The sequence below is a fragment of the Typopeltis vanoorti genome, chromosome 16 (assembly GCF_054136105.1).
Source record: "Typopeltis vanoorti isolate ZY-2024b chromosome 16, IOZ_Tvanoo_1.0, whole genome shotgun sequence".
Lineage (NCBI taxonomy): Eukaryota > Metazoa > Arthropoda > Arachnida > Uropygi > Thelyphonidae > Typopeltis > Typopeltis vanoorti.
Genome location: NC_143564.1, coordinates 36,017,768 through 36,039,787, shown reverse-complemented (window position 1 = coordinate 36,039,787; position 22,020 = coordinate 36,017,768). Strand labels below are relative to the sequence as shown.

The 22,020-nt window shown below is 37.1% G+C and overlaps 1 protein-coding gene across 1 annotated transcript in view; it reads left to right on the top strand.

Annotated features, from left to right (window-relative positions):
- LOC150097950 (uncharacterized) overlaps positions 1-22,020 on the top strand; it is a 357,533-nt gene that overhangs the window by 212,978 nt on the left and 122,535 nt on the right. Inside the window, exons 16-17 of the mRNA XM_090406633.1 lie at positions 2,824-2,941; positions 12,316-12,421. Of these exons, the coding sequence (XP_090262759.1) occupies positions 2,824-2,941; positions 12,316-12,421 (224 nt within the window). The remainder of the gene's footprint in view (positions 1-2,823; positions 2,942-12,315; positions 12,422-22,020) is intronic.

Below are 22,020 nucleotides of genomic sequence, written 5' to 3'. Positions count from 1 at the left end.
CCAAAACATGGTCAGCTAAGCCTGAATGGCCATAGTTGTGTTTGTAGATGTAAGACTTGTGTTCCTCTAGACCCGGGGTCGGCAACCTTTTGAGTCGGAAGAGTCAAAAATTACAATTTACAAAATTTCGAAATTTTTAAAGAGCCACAAAATTTTAAAAAGTTTTTAAAGAGCCACAAGATCTTATTGTCTTCAAGGCATTTTTGCACGGCATTCGCTATATCTTCCCCTCTAGTTTGTCCCAAGAGCGGTAGCACTCCTAGAAGTTCTTCTTTTGGACCTTGGGAAGACATATACCTGACAAAAAGGGCAACTTGTGCTGTGTCTTTTATGTCGCAAGACTCATCTATAGCAAGTGATAAGGTAGAAGAAGGTTGAATATCTTCCACCTGCAAATATGTTACATTTGAAGACATTTTAGCTATTCTATCTTGTACTGTTTTAGCGGATACGAGAAGCTGGGCATAATGAAATATAATTTATCAAAAAACATTTTACGATATTTCCCAATTAAAAATACCTACCTAAATAAAATAAATAATTCTCTAATAATTTAATTATTAAAATAAATAATTTAGACACAAAACACTGTTTGTCTCACTCTCTCACGTACTGATCGACTATAAGTACATAGTTTCGTCGCATCTGTGGTTGCCTCCCGTGTGCGGTGATCGCCGACTGGCACGAACGGACTTGTCAGAACGTGTTTATCATGGCGCAGTCTGCACATTTTAGTTTTTTTTTTTAATTTTGGCAAATTTTTAATTTTGGCAAATATTAGATACTTAGTTTACGAGTAAAGGTGTTATGCCCAGCTATGCCGAAATCGATGAAAATTGCCAAACATATAAACTTCCGACGGACTGACGACAGTGACGATGCGTGTCACGGGGGAGGGGTGCGGTGAAAAGCGAGTACAAGTGGCTGAGAGATAGAATCGGTGCCTAATCCTCGTTAATCGATTCAGAACTATTTTTAAATTTTTTTTTTGATAAAATAAATAATATTTGCATATGGAACTAAAGAGCCGCATGTGGCTCGCGAGCCGCAGGTTGCCGACCCCTGCTCTAGATGGATGGATGCTGATCTGCCTGTCTGTCCAAAGTACACCAGCTTACAGGAACAGGGTACTTTGTGAACTTCAGGCAGAGAGAGAGGAGGTAACTGATCTTTCGTAGAACAGATAAGGGTAGCAAGTTTGCGGTGGGGCTTATATGCTGTGAGTAGGTTGTACTGTTTTAGTATCTTGGCTATTTTTTCGGATGTGCCACTAATGTAGGGTATGGTGATGGCATTTTTAAAATCTTGTTGACGGAGAATGGGGGAGTAACTGATTATTTTTTTTTTGATACTGTGTTCACTGTAGCCATTGGAGAGGAAAGTGCTGTGTATGTGGTTAAGCTCAGTAGTGAGGGCAGTTCCACTGGAATAAAGATTGTGGGCTCTCCTGGTAAGAGTTTTAATAATGCCATATTGTTGAGAGGGGTGGTTGCAGAGTTTGTGAATGTATCTGCCTGTGTGTGTGGGTTTTCTGTATACGGTGAAGGTAAGTGTATCATTAGGCAGGCGTGTGACTAAGGTGTCTAGGAAGGGTAAACAATTGTTCTTTTCCTTTTCCATAGTGAACTGGATTCTTGGATGTAGACTATTGAGATGACTGAGGAAGGAGTCTAAAGTGTCTGAGCCATGAGGCCAAATAGAGAACACATCATCTACATATCTTAACCCACACACACAGGCAGATACATTCACAAATTCTCCCACCACCACCTCTCTCAACAATATGGCATTATTAAAACTCTTACCAAGAGAGCCCACAATCTTTTGTTCCAGTGGAACCGCCCTCACTACTGAGCTTAACCACATACACAGCACTTTCCTCTCCAATGGCTACAGCAATCACAGTATCAAAAAAAAATAATCAACTCCTCCCCCATTCCCCGTCCTTCTCGTCAACAAGATTTTAAAAATGCCATCACCATACCCTACCTCCGTGGCACATCCGAAAAAATAGCCAAGATACTAAAACAGTACAACCTATACACAGCATATAAACCCCACCGCAAACTTGCTACCCTTATCCGTTCTACGAAAGATCAGCTCCCTCCTCTCTCTCTCTGCCTGGAGTTTACAAAGTACCCTGTTCCTGTAAGCTGGCGTACTTTGGACAGACAAACAAATCAGCATCCATCCGTCTAGAGGAATACAAGTCTTACATCTACAAACACAACTACGGCCATTCAAGCTTAGCTGACCATGTTTTGGACACCACCCACAGGGTATCATGGAAGAAAACCACCATGTTCCACCACAGCAAATTCAAGAAAGAGAGACTTTTCTTAGAAGCAGCAGCTCTCAAAAACCAACCAAATCTCAATAAATACGGTTGCATTAAGCTTCCGAAGATTTGGGAAACACTCATCACCAGAGTTCCCACCTTGCATTCCAGGCCACCTACTACTGCCCTTAGAGGGCGCTCGACCTAGATAGGACTTTAGTGTCACCCACGTGGTTGGGCTTAGTATTGTTTGTTATTTGTGTATATGTTACATTAATTGTTTTTGTAATCCCCGTAGATGTCCTAGTGACTAGGACGAAATATAGGAAGTATTAAATTCTATTTTAATTCTTTTTGAGTGTTGTAAAAAAAAAAAAATCCATTAAGCCTCCAACATGATGTCCTCACAGCACTTAAGCCTCTACACACGTACAGTTATAACAGATAATAGTGATATCAGTCTCTAAATACTGTAAGACTTGAAATGGCTTAGCAAACTGTAAATGAGTAATATTTTTAAAAAATTGATAAATTTTCCTTTTTAGATTGTTTGGACAGTGCTTTCAGAAAGAGAACATACCAGAGTCAAGGTTCTTCAGTGGTACAAAAAGTGACAGTGTTCCAGCATTACAGCAGACTCCACCACGTTTAATATCCCTACAGGTAATTTAAATTTTCTCCATTTTTTTTTTTTTTTCATATGTCAGTGAATAGCTGCTTCCAGTTGGAAAGATTTATGGCTCAAGTATAAGTACTTCTAATAAATTTTTATAGGTGCTTAAAAAGATACTTTCAACACTGACTGTTCTAGATAGACTTTAAATTACTTGTTTCATCAAAGTGCCATCCTAAAATATGAATTTGGTGTCAGTTATCATTGACAGATCTGGCGCTAGGGATCTTTGTTGCCCACATGCAATGTCTATCTAAGCGCCTGTGTAACGATCTCAGCTTGTGTGGTTCTTTTACGATAATAAACATTTAAATTATTTGAAATTTCTTAAATAAATTTTGACAGAACAGCCACACGTTGGTTCGCTAGATGTAACAAACTGCGAGTGTTGACTAAGCAGGATAATCGTTAAAAACCGAATATTCAAAAAATTCCCAAAAGTTAAAGCAAATTTTGATAAAGCTGCCTCACTTTAATCGTTGAGTATAATGATACAGGGATTATAGCCTTCTCACCGACTCGAATCGCTAACAAAATTAAAATGAATTTTAATTAAAGTTAAAATTTATTTGAACTAAAGTTTAAAAAAATTCTTGCATTTTACAAGTTACTAAATTCTTAGTAGCTTGTAAAAATTTTTAAATAATTTTTATAAGTGGAACTATCTTTTAGGAAAATAAAAAAACTCAAGATAGATGAGAAAATAAGAAAAGAATTCAGAAATAATTAGAACATTTAATATAAGTTTTCAAAAACAAAAAATAACATCTTTACAGAATAACAGAAAATAAATTAAATTACATAAATATACTTTAATTTTTTTAAATTAAAATTTTAGGGTTTTTGATTACATATTCATAAAATTAGAAATAATGGTCTTAACGTCTAATTCCGCACATGTAACATTTTCAATAGCTATTAACGCCAAACTAACAAGCCTTTTTTGTGACATACTTGTTCTTAAGTAGGTTTTAAATTAAAACCTCCTTTTAATCAATTTCAACTTGGAAAAGGAACGTACACTGCTCTGCTCCCTACACTAACAGGTGAGGTTAATAGTATTCTTAAAGCAATTAAAAAGTTAGGGAAAGATAAATTATTGGACAAAATAAAATTAAGAATATCGAAAGGGTTTTGAATATTTAATTATTCTTCCGAAAAATATCCCGGAAAGTACATAACTCGTCATATAGTTATATTGCATTTACGTCTTTATTGTTGCCATCCTTCAAGAGAATCTGTAAATTGTCATAATTTTTTCGTAAATTGTTATTAATTTGTAGTAATCTATACAAGAAATTGAAATCAATGTTTTTAGTCGTTCAAAATGTTCTATTAACGAACACATTGCAAGTATAGAAGTGTATAAAACACATTCACTCTAAATTTATCTTTTGGCAATTGTGGCGTTTCGTCATGATGCTTGTAGTCAAATTGCTGTCTTCTTTCGTCGTCGGACTTCCGTACCAGTTTTAAATTCTTGTTCTCCATCCACCTCTTCATTCAATTCTTTTGCTGTTTTAGAACTTCTTTAAAATTTGTATCCGATCGATACTCTTGTAAGAATATTTTTAAGTTTTCAATAGATTCTAAAGTGTAATGTTCATATTTTTGTCTTGAAGCAGGGTTTATTCTGTTAAGTAAATCATGCCCAGTTATAAGAGAGTAAATAAATTTGTAGTCCTTTATTTTAGCGCACAATGTTTGTGCTTCATGCTGAGTTTCTTTATTAAAATCTTCATTATTTAAAATTTCAAAGTGCATTGTAAATTTCTCCTAAATGATATCGTAGAGGGCAGAGTGCATTAATTTTACTTTCCCATCGCGTATCTGATGGCTGTTTCAATGTTAATTTTTTTACGAACTTTAAAAGGATTGCCCAACGTTTGTAAGAGAATGAAAAGAAATTGTATGTTTCTTGAATAATTGCAAAGAAACTAATTGTATCTGCATTCACTTTGGCTGAATCATTAATGATTAAATTTAGAGTATGAGCAGCACATGGCAGGTAAAAAGCTAGAGGATTTTTGTTTAAAAGCAAATTTTGGAGCCCATATTTTTTCCATTTCATATTTGCCCCAATGTCATACCCTTCACCTTATATGTCTTCAATGGGAATGTTCAATTTTTCCAGTTCCATTATTGTTGCGCATAAATCACGTCCTGTGGAATCTGATATATCTGCAAAACCTAAAAGTTTTCCTTGATCTTGACAATTCCATTGTCACAGGAAACAAAGCGAATAATAATGGTCATTTGTTCTATTTTACTTACATCAGGTGTGCAGTCTAAAATTATGGAATAATATTTAGATTTTCCGAATTGATACTAAAATTGTATCCCTGACTGCGTTACTTAACGTAACTAAAAGTTTCCAAAATTTCATTTTGATTGTCTTTACTCAAATAGTGTACTCTATTGTTTCGTTGTAGGGTCCTTTCAATATGAATTTTCATAACGGGATCAGACTTCGCAAACAGTTTGACTAATTTTAAAAAATTGCCGTTATTCCTTTCATATAATTTATCAGATGATCCACGAAAAGTTAAATTTTGGCTACTAAGAAATTTTATAATTTCAATCAAGCGTTCTATACATTCGTCCAATATTTCTTTTCCATCGAGTCTCTCAATCAATAGTAGTTTTGTTTTTTAAATTTTTATCGACTTCCTTTCATTTTAAGAAATTTTTCATGTGAGTTAAACTAGTCTCATGTATATTCAAAGTTGTACTTACATTTCTCCAATCGTTATAGCCTTCTACAAGTCTACTTGATTCGGTAGATGCGAAAGGTTTGCAACAAAAGCAAAAAACAGAATTTAAAGTTTCGGAATAAATGAGCCATGTTCAGCACTAGGTCACCGTTTTCCATTTTTCAATTATAATACATGTCGCCAAATTTATCACCATATGTATCTCTGGGATATATTATATTTTTCTTTTGAACAGGCCCCATTTCAATTAAAACAACTCATAATTTTTCATCAATATTTCCCCATTCAGCTGGATCTTCTAAATTTACAGAGACTAACAATGTGTTAGTTTTGTGGTCAATTGCAACTAAATCTTCTAACTATTTTTCACTTAAATCATGCATCTTGTTATCTTGTTCAGTAGTTGCAATAGTACTTTCATGAAAACTGGATGATGTACACGGTTCTTCAACTCTGATTTCTAATGTATCGAGTTGGTTATAATCTGCATCAGAATATTTTAACAAATTTATTAAGAGCCCCAGTTTGTTTCTTAACATCTGCTTCTTTCGCAGCATGACGCTTATGATTTTGTGCACCGGATAACTTTTATTTAAATTTTTGATTCCATTTCTATTTTATACCCACAAGAAATTATTACACAACACGACACAGAGACGAAATAATAGTCCGCACTGCGCTACTGTCAGTAGCCTACTGAGATGCGTACCATATGACTGATTAACTAGCAACAAATGTTTTGTACGAAAATTCGTTTCTGTACATAAAAACTATTCGCCATTTCACTTTAGATAGAATGCAGTAGACACAATATTCTTTAGGCAAGCATTTAGTCTGCTCTCGTTGTAAAATTGTAAATGGCCGGCTGATCAAAGAGGCAGCAATATACAATTTTTTTTTTTTAATTTTTATTCGGTGTATCTGGCCAATATTTATTTTAATATTGATCATTCTAAGATTTTTTTGTTTTCATGATAAAAATTTTGTTTCTTAAAAATGAACTTATGAATGGTGCCCCGGCGGCACCTCCTTCGTAGCGGCACCCGCACGCACTCCATGCCTGCTTCTGCCGGCCCTGGACATAGAAGTAAGGGACTCCTTAATCTTAAATGTACAGCTAAACCTTCTATGTGAGGACCATCGTTCTGATAGCTAAAAACATCTTTTTCCAAGAATCTGAAGTCACTTAACTGTTAGTTGTCAAATAGAACAGCTTGTTTCTGATTATAAGAAATATTTTTCTCCTTTTTTAGTGTTTTCATTTCATTCCTTTAATGTGAGGAACATTGAAAGAAAAGGTCAACTAACTAATCCTCTTTGCCCTATAAACATTTTGCCAGTGGGTTTGGGATTTTATCAAAAAAATATTTTTTGCCAGACTTTAGGTGGACAATTGTCTTCTGTGTGCCTCAGATTATGGTTGTAGCAATGCAACTATAATTCTGATCAAATTAGTGCAAATTGTACATGTAAATCGATCATAAAATAAGCAAATCTGGCAGAAAACCAGCTAAATAAATTGATAATATGAAACAATATCAGCCAAAACACTGAAGTTACAATATATTAGATGGTGTTTAAACTGATTTTAACATATCTGAATTAGAAATAGTGGATTAATATATATAGACAACATTTCGGAGAGCTCTAAGTTGGCATCAGTAGCAAAACATTAATGTGACAGTATTAGCATTCCTACCATTAATATACAAGAACAAGAGTAGAAGTGGCTAAGGTGGATACGATCACGTAAATAGAATGGGAGAGAAAAGGTTGGCAAAACAGATGATTCTGGGTGGCAGCAAAAACAACCCAAAAGGAATCTAAAATTTAGGTAGATGTAGTTTCCATTGCCTTAAAAATAGAAATGCAAGATTGGATGGTATTGTACACCTAATTAATTTGACAACAAGCAATGCAAACATGTACTCAGCAGTAACCTTTAAAATATCCTTTCTTTTAGGCTTACACAGTGATCTGAATGCATTATTGAAAATTATGGAGACAACTACTGTGTTTGAATAAAAACTTTAATTTAATATAACTGAAATCTACATTCGACGTTTCGACCATTATGTCAAGGTCATCTTCTGGAGCATACAACTATACACAGGAAACAAGCTACACTACAGTCAAACTGGTTTGTTAAAGACACTGACCAACCACTACAACAATTGTTGGCCTGACCTCTGGTGAGAAAAAAAAAAAAATTATACATCAACGCTAGAGTCCTATTCTTAGTGTTTTCTGTTGGTTGTCTATCTATATATATACATATATTAACATCATGTACACATTCCAGCCAGTTGGTATGGAATGGTTTCTAATACTAGCTGAGGATTGGCTAGAGTTCTGATTTATGCTGGATCTTACATATTAGGTAGGCTGAATGTGTGCCATCCAGATCCTGGGAATTTTCATGCCCTTTTTGTTGTTGATATTTGGGTGGTTTATCAGGATTTCACAGGATTCCTTAAATTTCCTTTCATACCAGTTTTTGTGCGGTGTAAAGAGCAGGTGCTTTTCCAGTTGATTTGTTGTAAGGTGTTGAGTGCGTGGTCTGAGAGGCCTGCTTCATCATAATGGTTATATTTAATGTGTCTAATGTGTTCTTTCTTGCATATAGGAATTGTCTGTCCTATTTCACCAATGTATGGTAAGTTACAGGTGCAGCAGATGCAATAGACTCCAGGATGTGCTAATGGGAGGAGAGGATCCATAGAGGAGATGAATATGGTTTTAAGTTTAGTGGGTGGTTTAAAGGTGGCATTGAGGTTATAATGTTGTAGGATTCTGTTGATTTTTTCCGATAACTCTTTAATGTATGGGATGGCTATGGTTTTGCTCTAATCTAGATTCATTTTTGTTGTAGTTTTTATGGAGTATTTTATTAACAGTATTTTTGTTATAGCCATTATTGATGAATGTGTCGCTGATGATTTTTAGTTTTTGTTTCAGGGCTTGTTGGTTAGAGCAAATTGTTGTAGCTCTGTTTTTAAGGGTGTTAATGACTCCATATTTTTGTGATGGGTGGTGGTATGAATTAGCATGTATGTATTGGCCAGTGTGTGTCGGTTTTCGGTAGACTGTGAAGGATAGACTGCCTGAAGGAAGACGTGTGTCTAGGAACGGGAGTGAATTTTGGTTTTCGATTTCAATGGTAAATTGTTTGCCTTTGTTTGTTCAGGTGGCTAAAGAATGTGTTTAGCGTTTGTCGCCTGTGCGGCCAAATCGCGAACACGTCATCAACGTATCTAAGCCAGACTATCGGTCTTAGCATGGCGGAATCAAGAGCCCTTTGCTCAAAGGTTTCCATGTAGAAGTTAGAGATTGGACGGGATAGTGGTGAACCCATGGCTGTACCTTCTTTTTGTAGATAGAATTTGTTTTGCCACACGAAGTAACCGGACTGTAGTACGTGGGCAAAGAGGGCCGTAATGTTGGGCGGAAATTTGTTCTGTAGTAGGAGAATTGTGTCATTGATGGGGACATTAGTGAAAAGGGCAGAAACGTCGAAACTGACTAATAAGTTGTCTTTGTTGAGTGTTATGTTTTTAATTTTGTTTATAAAGTTGTGTGTTTTTTATGTAGGAGGGGGAATGACCTAGCAACTCTTTGAGTGTTGCTGCTAATTTCTTGACTAAGTGGTAATTGGGACTGTCTATTCCTTCCATGATTGATCGAAGGGGCACATTTTGTTTGTTATATATTTTTGGAACCCCATATATTCTGGAGGGGGGGCCAGGCTTAGTGGGGTTTGAGTTTTTTAACTGTCACTTCTTGGCTGCCAGACAGGGTTAAAAAAAACTCAAACCCCACTACTTCGTGTGGCAAAACAAATTCTACCTACAAAAAGAAGGTACAGCCATGGGTTCACTACTATCCCCTCCAATCTCTAACTTTACATGGGAACCTTTGAGCAAAGGGCTCTTGATTCCGCCATGCTAAGACCGACAGTCTGGCTTAGATACGTTGATGACATGTTCGCGATTTGTCCGCACGGACAACAAACGCTAAACACATTCCTTAGCCACCTGAACAAACACGAATGCATACAATTTGCCATCGAAAACCAAAATTCGCTCCCGTTCCGAGACATACTAGTCGCACGTCTTCCTTCAGGCAGTCTATCCTTCACAGTCTACCGAAAACCGACACACACTGGCCAATACATACATGCTAATTCATACCACCACCCATCACAAAAATATGGAGTCATTAACACCCTTAAAAACAGAGCTACAACAATTTGCTCTAACCTGCAAGCCCTGAAACAAGAAATAAAAATCATCAGTGACACATTCATAAATAATGGCTATAACAAAAATACTGTTAATAAAATACTCCATAAAACTACAACAAAATTGAATCTAGATTACAGTAAAACCATAGCCATCCCATACATTAAAGGGTTATTGGAAAAAATCAACAGAATCCTACAACATTATAACCTCAATGCCACCTTTAAACCACCCACTAAATTTAAAACCATATTCAACTCCTCTAAGGATCCTCTCCTCCCATTAGCACATCTGCTAATGCATCTGCTGCACCTGTAACTTACCGTACATTGGTGAAACAAGACGGACCATCCCTATATGCAAGAAAGGACACATTAAATATAACCATTGTGGTGAAGCAGCCCTCTCATACCACGCACTCAACACCTTACACCAAATCAACTGGAAAAGCACCTGCTCTTTACATTGCACAAAAACCTGGTATGAAAGGAAATTTAAGGAATCCTGTGAAATCCTGATAAACCACCCAAATATCAACAACAAAGAGGGCATGAAAATTCAAAGGATCTGGATGGCACACATTCAGCCTACCTAATATGTAAGATCCAGCATAATCAGGACTCGAGCCAATCCTCAGCTAGTATTAGAAACCATTCCATACCAACTGGCTGGAATGTGTACATGTTAATATATCTATATAGATAGATACTTGTTGCATTGGGCACAATGTATTTCTACAACCAATAGATAACATTAAGAATAGGACTCTAGCGTTGATGTATAATTTTTTTTTTTCACCAGAGGTTAGGCCAACAATTGTTGTAGCAGTTGGTCAGCATCTTTAAGAAATCAGTTTGATTGTAGTGTAGCTTGTTTCCTGTGTATAGTTGTATGCTCCAGAAGATGACCTTGACATAAATGTTGAAACCTCGAATGTAGATTTTAGTTATATTCAACTAAAGTTTTTATTCAAACACGGTAGTAGTCTCCATAATTTTCAAAAATGCAACCTTTAAGATACATCAAGAAAAGATTTCAAATTTTCATTAAAATTTTTATTGGTACATTTCAGTTTGAGTTTAAATTAGCATTTTCTGTGACAAAATTTTGGAATGGAACATAATGAAAGTTTTTGATATTTATGATCTCTAGTGAAACTTGCATTCTATTGTGGCACCATTTAAATTAGTAAGAAAAATTAAACAAATTAATTCAAAATGACACTTTTTGTTGTCTTTAAGTGTTTGGGCCTTTTTCTTGTTAACTTGAAATTAAATACCTGTTTTAGTTAACCTTTCCTATTTTAAGTGACCCAAGTTCCTCAGATTAGTACTTCTCATTCTTGTCAAGTTTTTTTCCTAGTACTTTTGTTTTAATGCCATTTGGTATTGATCTGTTCATTTAACTTTCTCAACTCTTGACTCTCTCCAATATCACCTTTGCTAATTCTAATTACCTGTTTCCATATTTTATTTGCTATCTTAGCTAAAACTAGTGCTTTAAATACTTCACTTGTTCCAGCTTTTTTTTTTTTTTTTTTTTTTTTCATATTGTCCTTTTTATTGCTGATTTTCATAACAAATTAGTGAAAGCTGATATTAAAGAATCCAGAAGACTTGCACTGGATATGTGTTAGGAGTACATCATTATTATACATTAAGAGGTGGAAGTGTTGTGCACACTTCTTACACCTGATTTTACATCAGATTATCTTCCTGTAGTTCAGTTCTAACTGCTGACTTAAAACTTAAATATAAACTCTGTATTTCTGTATAATGTTCTATTTATCCCATATTATTATTAAACAAGACCTCATGGAGTCAAAGACTCATCTAGGAGGTCCTTTTATCTCACACACATCTCATCATACCGGGTCTTAAACACATTCAAACTCCCTGCAGACACCACACTCTCAGGCAAGGCATTCCAATCATTCACAACTCTGCACGAAAAAAACCTGCCTCTCACACCCTCTTTATACAGTTTCCAGGGGTGACCTCTGGTTCTCCCCTGATCTCCCACTATTCTCTGTAGAACTTCTCCACCATTGATCCTATAACAACCCCTTACCAACTTGTAGGTCTCTATCATATCTCCCCTCTTCCTTCTCTCCACTAGACTCTGCAAATTACATCTTTTCAATCTTTCCTCATACTCGACATTCCAGAGGTCAGAAACTACCTTAGTCAGTCGCCTTTGGACCCTTTCCAACATCTCTTCATCCTTCTGAAAACCAGGTGACCAAATATAATTGTGAAGTTTTCTAAATATTAAAATGCATCACTAGGTAATGTTCTTTATGATGCAGAACAAGGAATTAAGTGATATCTTGCTTTTAAGTAGTTGCATTTAATTTGAATTGCATACTATTAATGTTCTTATTTTTATATGAAACTTTTTTCCCCTTAGAACAATCAGTCAGATGCACCATGTAGTCAGATTTCTCAGCAATATTGGCCTAATTTTTCACACCAAACATTTTATCGTCCATCTCCCATGCAATCAAGTTTACCAGGTACTTATTTATAAATATCCTGTTTTGCATGTGAAATCTTTTATTTTCCTGTGTTATTTTATTTTCTAGTTAATCTTATGGTGAACGAGAAATAAAATGATTATTCTCCATTGAAAGTTACTTTTTATAACAGGAATCTTATCCACAAGAAGTTGTAAATCTGCCATTCCAGTAAGCAGATTAGTAAGTAACCCTGTTAGTAATGAACAATGTAGGAAATGGCAATTGAGGGGAAGAAACCAAGAGGAAGACTGCAGAAAAAAACTGGAGAAATCAGACAAAAGACCTAGAATAAAGAAACCTGCAATAGTACAAGGTTCATTAAAGAAGAATCTGGAAGAATAGAAAGAAATGGAGAGATTTGATCTGCCTGACTTGTCGGTGTTTGAACAGTTTTTGCTATAGAGGTTGGGGTTTCCTGTTTTATTTGGTAATGATAAATTCTGGTTGATCTGATCTTTAGATCATATGGAGGAATTTAGTTGGAACATTGCTTTTTATGCTGGCTTGTTTAGTTTTACATATTATTTGATTTAATAGTTTCTTAATATAAGAGATTTCTGGTGATCTGTATGTTCCCTTATATTCTGAATTCTGTAAGAAACATTTAATAATTACTTTTGTCCTTTACTGGTGGATTCAGTGTATTCTCATTCATTTTCAAATGTGATGTCCATTAAGTGAATGTGTGTTTTCATTAGAAGATATTTTGTATGGGATGTTTTTAAATTGATGTTTAGGTATGTTGCCCTTTTGTATAGAGAATACCAGCTCAGGGAAGCTGGTGATTAAAACGTTTAGAAATACTTATTAGAACTTATGTAGTAATCGATGAAACACCTTTGCAAACCAGGAATATCGCTGCATATGATTCTTCCTTACAACACTTGTTACCTTATCAAACACAAGTAAATTGCTAAAACAAGATCTGCCTTTTACATATTCATGCTGATCATAAATACTATGTCCATCAACCCAATCTTGTATTCTATTCGTAACCAATCTTACTAACAACTCGACTACAATTGCAGTTACACAGACTGGTCTATAATTGCAAACTTCTGGGCAATGTGTAGGACTGAAACCTTTTGTGCATGTGTACGTAACATTACATTTTGCAATGTATATGCAAAATGTACTGCTTGGAAAGAAGCCAATGGACATCCATATGGGCAAGGTGCATCGTTTCATGTAATGAGTCATGCATTTATAGCCAGTATAAATAGAGTAATATGATGCTCCAAAGTCGTAGAACTGTCTTCACCTCAAATGACTGCAGGAAGGGAACTTATGGAGTTTGAAAGAGGCATTTTGATAGGATGCCATCTTGCAGGCCTATCTGTTTTGAAAATTTTGCCAAATCTGGCCCTCCCAGGTCAGTAATATCATACAGAAATGTAAATGCAGGTGTCAACTGCAAGTGCTATCCACTTGCAGATGACCCACTACACTCGCCAAATGTGACCATTGGGTGTTACGAAGGATATGTAAAAACCATTTGTCAGCCAACATGTTGAATGTGGAGTTCTCTGTATTGGCTGGAACATGAATCTGTACAAAAAGATCCAGAACCGAGGCTCCCAATATTGGTTTCCATGGTAGGACTGCAATATGCAAGCCCCTAATCAGTATTCATCTTCAGTGGTGCAATGAGTGTGTATAGCAGGACATGGAAGCTTGGAAAGCTGTGTTGTGAAGCAATGAATCATGCTATGCTCTACCAGAATATGGTCTGGTGTGGCAGATGTCATCTGCCACACCAGTCCATATCCCCCCCCCCCCCAGAGTGCTTATTCCCAACTATGAAATTCAAAGGTGGTTTGATGGTATGGTCCTATTTTTGCTAGTTTACCATCTGAGCTCTGTGCTAGGAATGTTGAACTCCAAGAGGTGTCTGGACAATGCTGTGCTTCCTACTTTTTGGCACTTCTGACCATTCTCTTCTATAGCCATGCCATAAGGCTGCTGTTTTAACAGTGTAATTTGTGAACATGAACATCACCGCACTTGACTGGCCTCCACAGACCTCTGATCTCAACTCTACTGAACATTGCAGGATAAACTGGAATGTTTAGTAGGTATGTGTTGTCTCTTTTGACATCACTGCCCTCAACAGTCCACGACTGATCCTCTAGATGTCAGAAGAATGAATGTCCAAAATTCCCATTTATTGCTTCCATTGCAGCAAAAGGGAGTCCTACATCTTATTAAGCTGGGCACCATAGCTGTTTGTTTCTCACACTATGGTGTCTGACTTCTTTCCAAGCAGTATACTTGGTCACAGGCATCACCAGTTGTTCCCGGCAACTATTTAAGATTGCTGCTAGTCAGTAATCATCATTGGTGTTGATGAAGGGCTTGTTGTGGGTGCCCATCTGGCTGCAGCCATGATTTTGAAAACAGCTGTCTAGTTACTCAGTGTATGCTATCCTAGGTGTTTGTCAGTGGAAAAATATTCCACATTGCTTTATTTAATAGGCTTAATTGAAGTCAGCATCAGAAATGGTCACTGTCATCTGAGAAGGATTGTACAGACAAACAGAACTACCTGTGTGCAACAACAATTGACCAAATCATTTAATGGAGACTATTTCCAACCCATATCTCACCAAACTATGTTCAGGGAATTGGAGAGAATCGATATTGGCAGTTGCATGGCTATATGGAAACACCATATTCAGCATAATCTGGCGCCAGCAGCCAGACTACACTGAATACATCAGTTCTCGTCCGACCACTGAAGTTAAGCAGTGTTAGGCCCGGCCAGTACTTGGGAGGGTACTGCTGGTTTTTCTTACTAGCACCTCTGTAGCACAATTGGAAGAACAATGATACATTGCACCCTTTGATTAAAAAAGGCCTAAGTTCAGTTCTCGTCATGATGGGAGGAATCTTTATATGGACTTTTTCAGTTGAAGGCGTGTTAGCCGACCTCATATGGAGGTAGCAGGGTTTTTCATCCTGCATATAGACAAATCGGCCCTCCAGAACACAATTTACAGACATAAAATAGTAGTTGTGGTGGTGGGTTGTGGAGACAGAGTTGTACAGTAGGTGTCCTCCTGCGATAAGTCTTCGGACATCCTTGGAGATGTCACGAATAATAATAGTTTCTAATTCAGTGGCTGGTATGTGTAGTAGTACTATTTTGCCCTCTTTCCATTCTTTAGAAACCTTACCCACAAGACTTTGACTAGGTCAAGGGCTTAATGACTGTAGTGCATATTCCTTAAAAATATGTGGTGATATGTCATCCATTCTTATAGCTGTATTAAAGTCCAACTGACCATCACCTAATTCTTTCATTTCCAATTCTCCAAATACTTGTCTTTCATCTACGTATTTCACAGCATCATATACACCAGTATAATATATGCTGAAAATGTTCATTCAATAATTCCATTATATCCTTAGGATGATCACTCTGCTGCCATTCACTCATCTACCATTGTCAACCTGCCATAATTTTCCTCTTGTTTTTCATATAGCAGAATTCCCTTGAATTCATTTACCTTGGCCTGACTAGTCAATCTCCTCTCATACTGAACCTTTCTATCCTGTACTTTGTGATCTTCATGTATCTGAACTTCAAATATCTTATACTGCCTCCATTATTGTCATAATCCATTGTCCTACAGTTTTAGCAATGTGACCTCTAAATTTAAAGTCTGCTATCACTTCCAAATCTCTCCTCTCTTTTACCTCTTTTGAAAATTTCATATTAATTGTATACCCTACATCCTAACCTTGCTACCGAATTTCAAGGCGTTACACTTTGCAACATTTAAAGTGATAGTTCTATTCACTTGCTGACTGTGTATTGATCTTACTGCCACATCTGCTCTACTTCTCATTGTTCTTCTTAACTTTGCATCATTAGCAAGAAATACTGCATATCTCAAGTTAAGCTAGTCCAAATATCATTAACATTCAAGTTAAACAATAATAATCTCAAAACAGATCCTTTGGCACCCTGTTAGCAACCTTCCTTTTGGGATACCACTCCTCTGCATACAAACCTATCTTAGTTGATTGACTGACAGCCAGTCAGCTATCCAACTCACCATTTGTTATAGAATCTGATCTAATTCAATTTAGCTAGTCATGTGGCAATATATCAAATACTTTAGAAACATTCAAGTGCACCACTATATATGCAGCTCCCATATCCTGTGAATTTATCACCTTATTGTAAATACACAAGCAGATTGCTAAAGCACGACTTTCTCCTAACAAACCCATGCTATCATCTGAATCGTAGTCCTCAACAACCTCTAACAACTGAACTCCACAAACAGATTGGCTTACAATTTGTAGGCAGTCCTATCCTTTTCTTTGATATGGAACAAGTTTTCCCACATTACATTCCTTTGGGACTTTCACTGTTGTTAATTTCCTAGGGCATTCCTTCAAAATATGTCGCTACGCTGTCAAATCCTCCTGCCTCATTAACATGAAGTTGTTTACTTAATTCCTCATATATCTCCTGCTCATCCATCACCAATCCACTCAACTATATCCTCTGCATCAGTTGCTAATCTTCCAGTGCATCAATTAGCATCATCCTCCCTTGAGGAAGTTTTCTTCTACTTGCTGCATATTATCCAAAGAACTCGCTAGCATTTTTCTCGGCTTGATTAGCTGATTTCTGTTCATACTGCACTTTTGCTGCCTTTTGCTAATTAAGATGCCTTCCTGGGCATACTGTTTATACTTCATGCAACAGATTATTAGCATTCATCTTGATTGGTCAGGATGAATGTTGATTGGTCTTTTCACCTTTGGAATACTTAGCCGTTGCTCAGGCATTAAATAGCTCTTGATCAATTCCGAAGCATCATCTGTTGCCTTTCTACTCAACTCCTTGTTATAGCTCCCAGTTGTCTCCTAAGCTTTCATAATTACTAGCCTTGTAGTTCCACATATATCCCTTCTTCACAGAAGTTCTCATATTACTGGTTCATAGTCACTCCCACCAACGGGAGAGGAAGATTAGCCACTCCATTTTCAATCGGATCCTCTGTTATAACTAGATCAAAGACTCTTAATCCTCATGTGTCCTTCATTGCATATTGCTTAAGATGTTCTCTCGAACAAGAAATTCATTTCACTTATTCCCAAATTGCTATCTTTGTTCCACTCTATATTTCATAATTAATTACCCATAACGATTGACCTTCCTTTGTTTAATTAACCCAAGTTGCTTATACATTTCTTCATCACTGCCCTCCATGTTCCCTGGTTTATAGCAGCATCCAGCTAAATATTGCATCATGTCAACTAACACTTGAGACCATACTGACTCAAAACCATTATTACTATTACTCTCTTGCATCTCCACTTTATGCAGACATAATTTGCTTGCTATCCTCAACAGAACTCTCCTCCTTTCTTGTCCTTTCTCCCTTCATGAAAATTGACATATCCTTCCATTTCTATTCCCACCAGGAAATCATTTTTGTCCATCCTTATTCTAACTATTTTCAGGCAGATAAACTCAATCAGTGTAACAATTTCATCTCCCTCCCTTTCTGATGCTCCTGTCATTCATAAGCACACCAATTTATTTCTGTTTATAACCAGTCCTACCCATTCTGCTCTTCATCTCACTTCTTCACACTCTCTCCTGTGTGCTCATCCTTATCCTTTGTCCCATATACTGCCTTCAGACTTCACTCTCCCCATGTATTCAAGGTAATTCCATTGCAATGTTGACCATTCGTTACTGCTTTCAAAATCCACTGTCCTTGCACTGCATTTCCCTAGTCCACCCTGTTTTCCTGTCCTCGCATTCTATCTCCATTTACATTTGGTCTCCAATCACGTAGTTCACTCTCTACTCATTTACACTTTGACTCTCCATTGATACTTTGTTAGTATTACTGATTAGACTTCCTTCCAGCAGTATACTTGTCAGATGACAGACTCCAAACCATTGAGATGTAGTCCATCACTCTCACAGTTCTATTTGTTCCTCATACTCATCCCACACATTCACAAACTGCAATCCTTGCTCTTTGTGCATTGCTGCTAATGTTCCATTCAGCATCTTACTGTCCACTGCCACTCATCATTGTTGTACCCGGGCAACACACAAACCACTCCTCATACTGCACTGTTGTCTTTCAGTCTCACGATATCAATCCTTACATTCTCCCTATGCCCAACTAAATCATCCATTCCAACCAACTACTGTCAGTTGCTTGTTTCTTGTATACATCACCTCAATTATCCTTTTTACCCTCCCTCCTGGAAAACAGAACTTGTGCACCCTCTTATCCTCCACACCTTTTATGACAATCTATATAGTGTTACTCTAGTCATTTGCTACTACTTTTACTCTTTCATTTTATTCTTTTGCACTCTTCCATTCATATCTGCCATATATCTAATTTCATTTTGTACATGTTTCATCTCATTTCTCATCTTAATAATTTCATTCTTCAATTCTTGTATTCCAGCAATGTTTCCCATATTGTTCCATCAGGCAGGCTTTCTTCCTTTATCACAGTCACACTAGATCTTGCTCTGTCAGTCAAGCTCACTTCAGTGTCCACATTTACTCTCACTTGTCCTCACACGTGCTCTTCTGGCTGGGATTCACAGTCTTATACCCATCACTGCTTTTCTTCTGGTATTCTTCACTTCCAGTTCCTGACTTGCATTCAAAACACTGCAATCCATTAACTGATGGCAGTGTCTTAATTTTGCATTATTACCTGAGAAGATCCATGGTGTTCCTTCATATAGGCATGGAGGAATTACAGTTCCTCCTTTTTACAAACTCGTGCTTCGAATATTTACATAGATATCTTGTCTTCATTTGATTTCTGTATAAATTTAAATCTTTTAACCAATAAAATTTCCACACGGATCAAGCATATCAAAATATGCTTTATTTCCATATTCTCTCTATAATATCCAAACGTTACATTAACTCCAATGAACAGTTCGCATTCATGTACTTGTGTACTCAGTCTTGCTATAAATACTGTTAAAACTTCTGCACAACCCCATGCTGGTCATATAATTGCATGAGCCCAGTTCCATTAGTGGTGCCATGCAACCAATATTTTTGTGTTTATCAGTAGAGAATTTTCTAGCTGTACAGGTTAACATGCAGTGGGAAGATTATGAGAACTGTGTAGCTGTAATAGCACCTCACAAGGTTGGAATGCAGGCACTTGTTTCTTTCAACACACTAAAAATGCTTGGAATAAGTAGGATGTTTGTATCGGACTATTAACAGTTATAATGATACAGAAGACTTATCTGACCACCATTGAACAGGTCAACCACACTAGGTTAGTGCAACAGCTTGTGAATGCATGCCTCCACTAATCGGAGAGAACAGTGATATTGTGAGAGATGAACATTTTGTAGAGAACAATGTCATATATACTAACTGATGGTTAGAGCCTATTGTTATTCTGCTGGACACTTCCTAACACTACAACTTATGTGGCAGAGGGTGATGAAATCAAAGGCACATCTCCAGCTGCATGCACACAATAGATGCAAAAATATCCTCTTCACAGAGAAGATTTTTACCATTGAAAAGTTGTTTAACTACCAAAACAATCGGGTATATGTCCTGGATGGTCACACAGCACATGCCATAGCATGCAGGATTCAGGCAGGTCATCACCCTTTGTTATTGATGATTTTGTTGAGGTGATGGGGGTATGCAAATTGATTTCTGTGAGAGAGGACCTTTCAACAGGACTCAGCCCATGCACCCAAGGTGAGGACCACACAACAGTGGTTGGAGGGCTCTTGCCTTGTAGGCTGAGTCCTGTTTGAATGTCCACTGCTTACCGTGAAATCAAGGTGTTATTTAGGGACTGTCTAGGAGGCTCAATCTGTTGGACTTCAAATTGTGGTTGGAGCTTGAGAGAGAGGAGCCTGCAAGAAATGACACCCCAGCTTGAAGTTGGATTTGGAGGGAGCAGTGGCAGTATTTTTATTGGATGTTGTGCATGCTGCCATAAATATGTAGTTTCATTTAGGATTTTTTCCGAGGTGCCTTGGATGTAGGGAATGGTGATGGAGTAATCTTTTTTGTGAAGCGGGGAGGTGGGTTGTGGCATGCATGAAGGCAAAAGGGGACATTTTGAATAATGAATGCTTTATATGCATTATACATGTGGTTTATATGCTCTGAAAACTGTAAATGATTTACTCAGTTTCTTGTAGAAAGGCTTATACGCTGGTTAAACATGATAACTATATACTTCAGGAATTGACCGCGTACACTAGAAATATAAATTAAATCAACTTTAATATATACTTTCCGATATTTCCCCACAAAAACTTATCATATGGCTTCACTATGTTGATGATGTTCATTATTTGGCCACATGGCCCAGATACACTCCTCTCCTTAACACCCTAGAATCAAGTTCACCCTGGAAAAAGAGAAAAACAATAGCCTCCCCTTCCTAGACACACTAGTCACCCACCAACCTGATGGAACCTTGGTTTTCTCAGTTTATAGAAAACCCACCCATACAGACAGATACATTCACCAACAATCCCCCCTTCACAACAATATGGAGTTATTAAGACACTTTTCAACAGTGCAAAACTAATCTGTTCAAATGACCAAGCCCTAATTATTGAACTAAATCATATCCTTGACACTTTCTCAGCCAATGGCTATCCCCCCCCCAAAAAATACTAAAACCAGTTATCCACAACCCACCTCCCCCCCTTAACAAAAAAGATTACTCCATCACCATTCCCTACATCCGAGGCACCTCGAAAAAATCCTAAAAAAAACATGACTTGACCTCTTGTTACAGACCATATAGAAAATTGGCATCCCTTATCCGCTACACTAAAGACCAACTACTTCCCGTAGACCTACCTGCTGTATACCAGGTCCCTTGCAGCTGTAAATCGTCCTACTTTGGCCAAACAGGCAGGACAGCAAATATCACTATCTCAGAACACAAGGATTGCATCTTTTCACCAGTACAGCCACTCTGGGCTTTCAGACTATGCTCTGGATACTCTCCACAGAATAAGGTGGAAGAAAGCCACAGTAATACACCGTAGCAAGTTCAAATACGAATGACCATGGAATCGGCCTCAGCCCTCAGGAACATGCCAAACCTCAATAAATTTGGATGCATGAAACTGCCCCATATTTGGGAAACATAGTTCAGGAGAACTTCAGCCGAAAGGCCAAGAACACCTAATATAGCCTGCCAGGGAGCACCATCAGGACTTTAGGAAAATGGTAGCTTCCTTGCTTCATTTCTCATTTGCTGTTATGTAGTACTTGCGTGCACATGTCTTTATCTTAAGTTCCCACGAAGATGCCAACTTGACGTCGCCGAAATATCAGAAAGTATATATTAAAGTTGTAATTAAAATATAATAATTTATTATATTCTAACCTAGTGAAAAATAAACTTGCAATACCTTTCTCTAAATCCAGAGTAATTTAATAAAAAAAAAAAAAAAAAAAAAAAAAAGATGGCAACTCCTATAGGCAAAGATGCCCTTGCTACTGCTTCTGCCTGGTATCTCCAATCTGGGCCTGGCTCCCACTGAAGAGACCTCAATAAATGTCAAAACTAGTATGGGTAGTG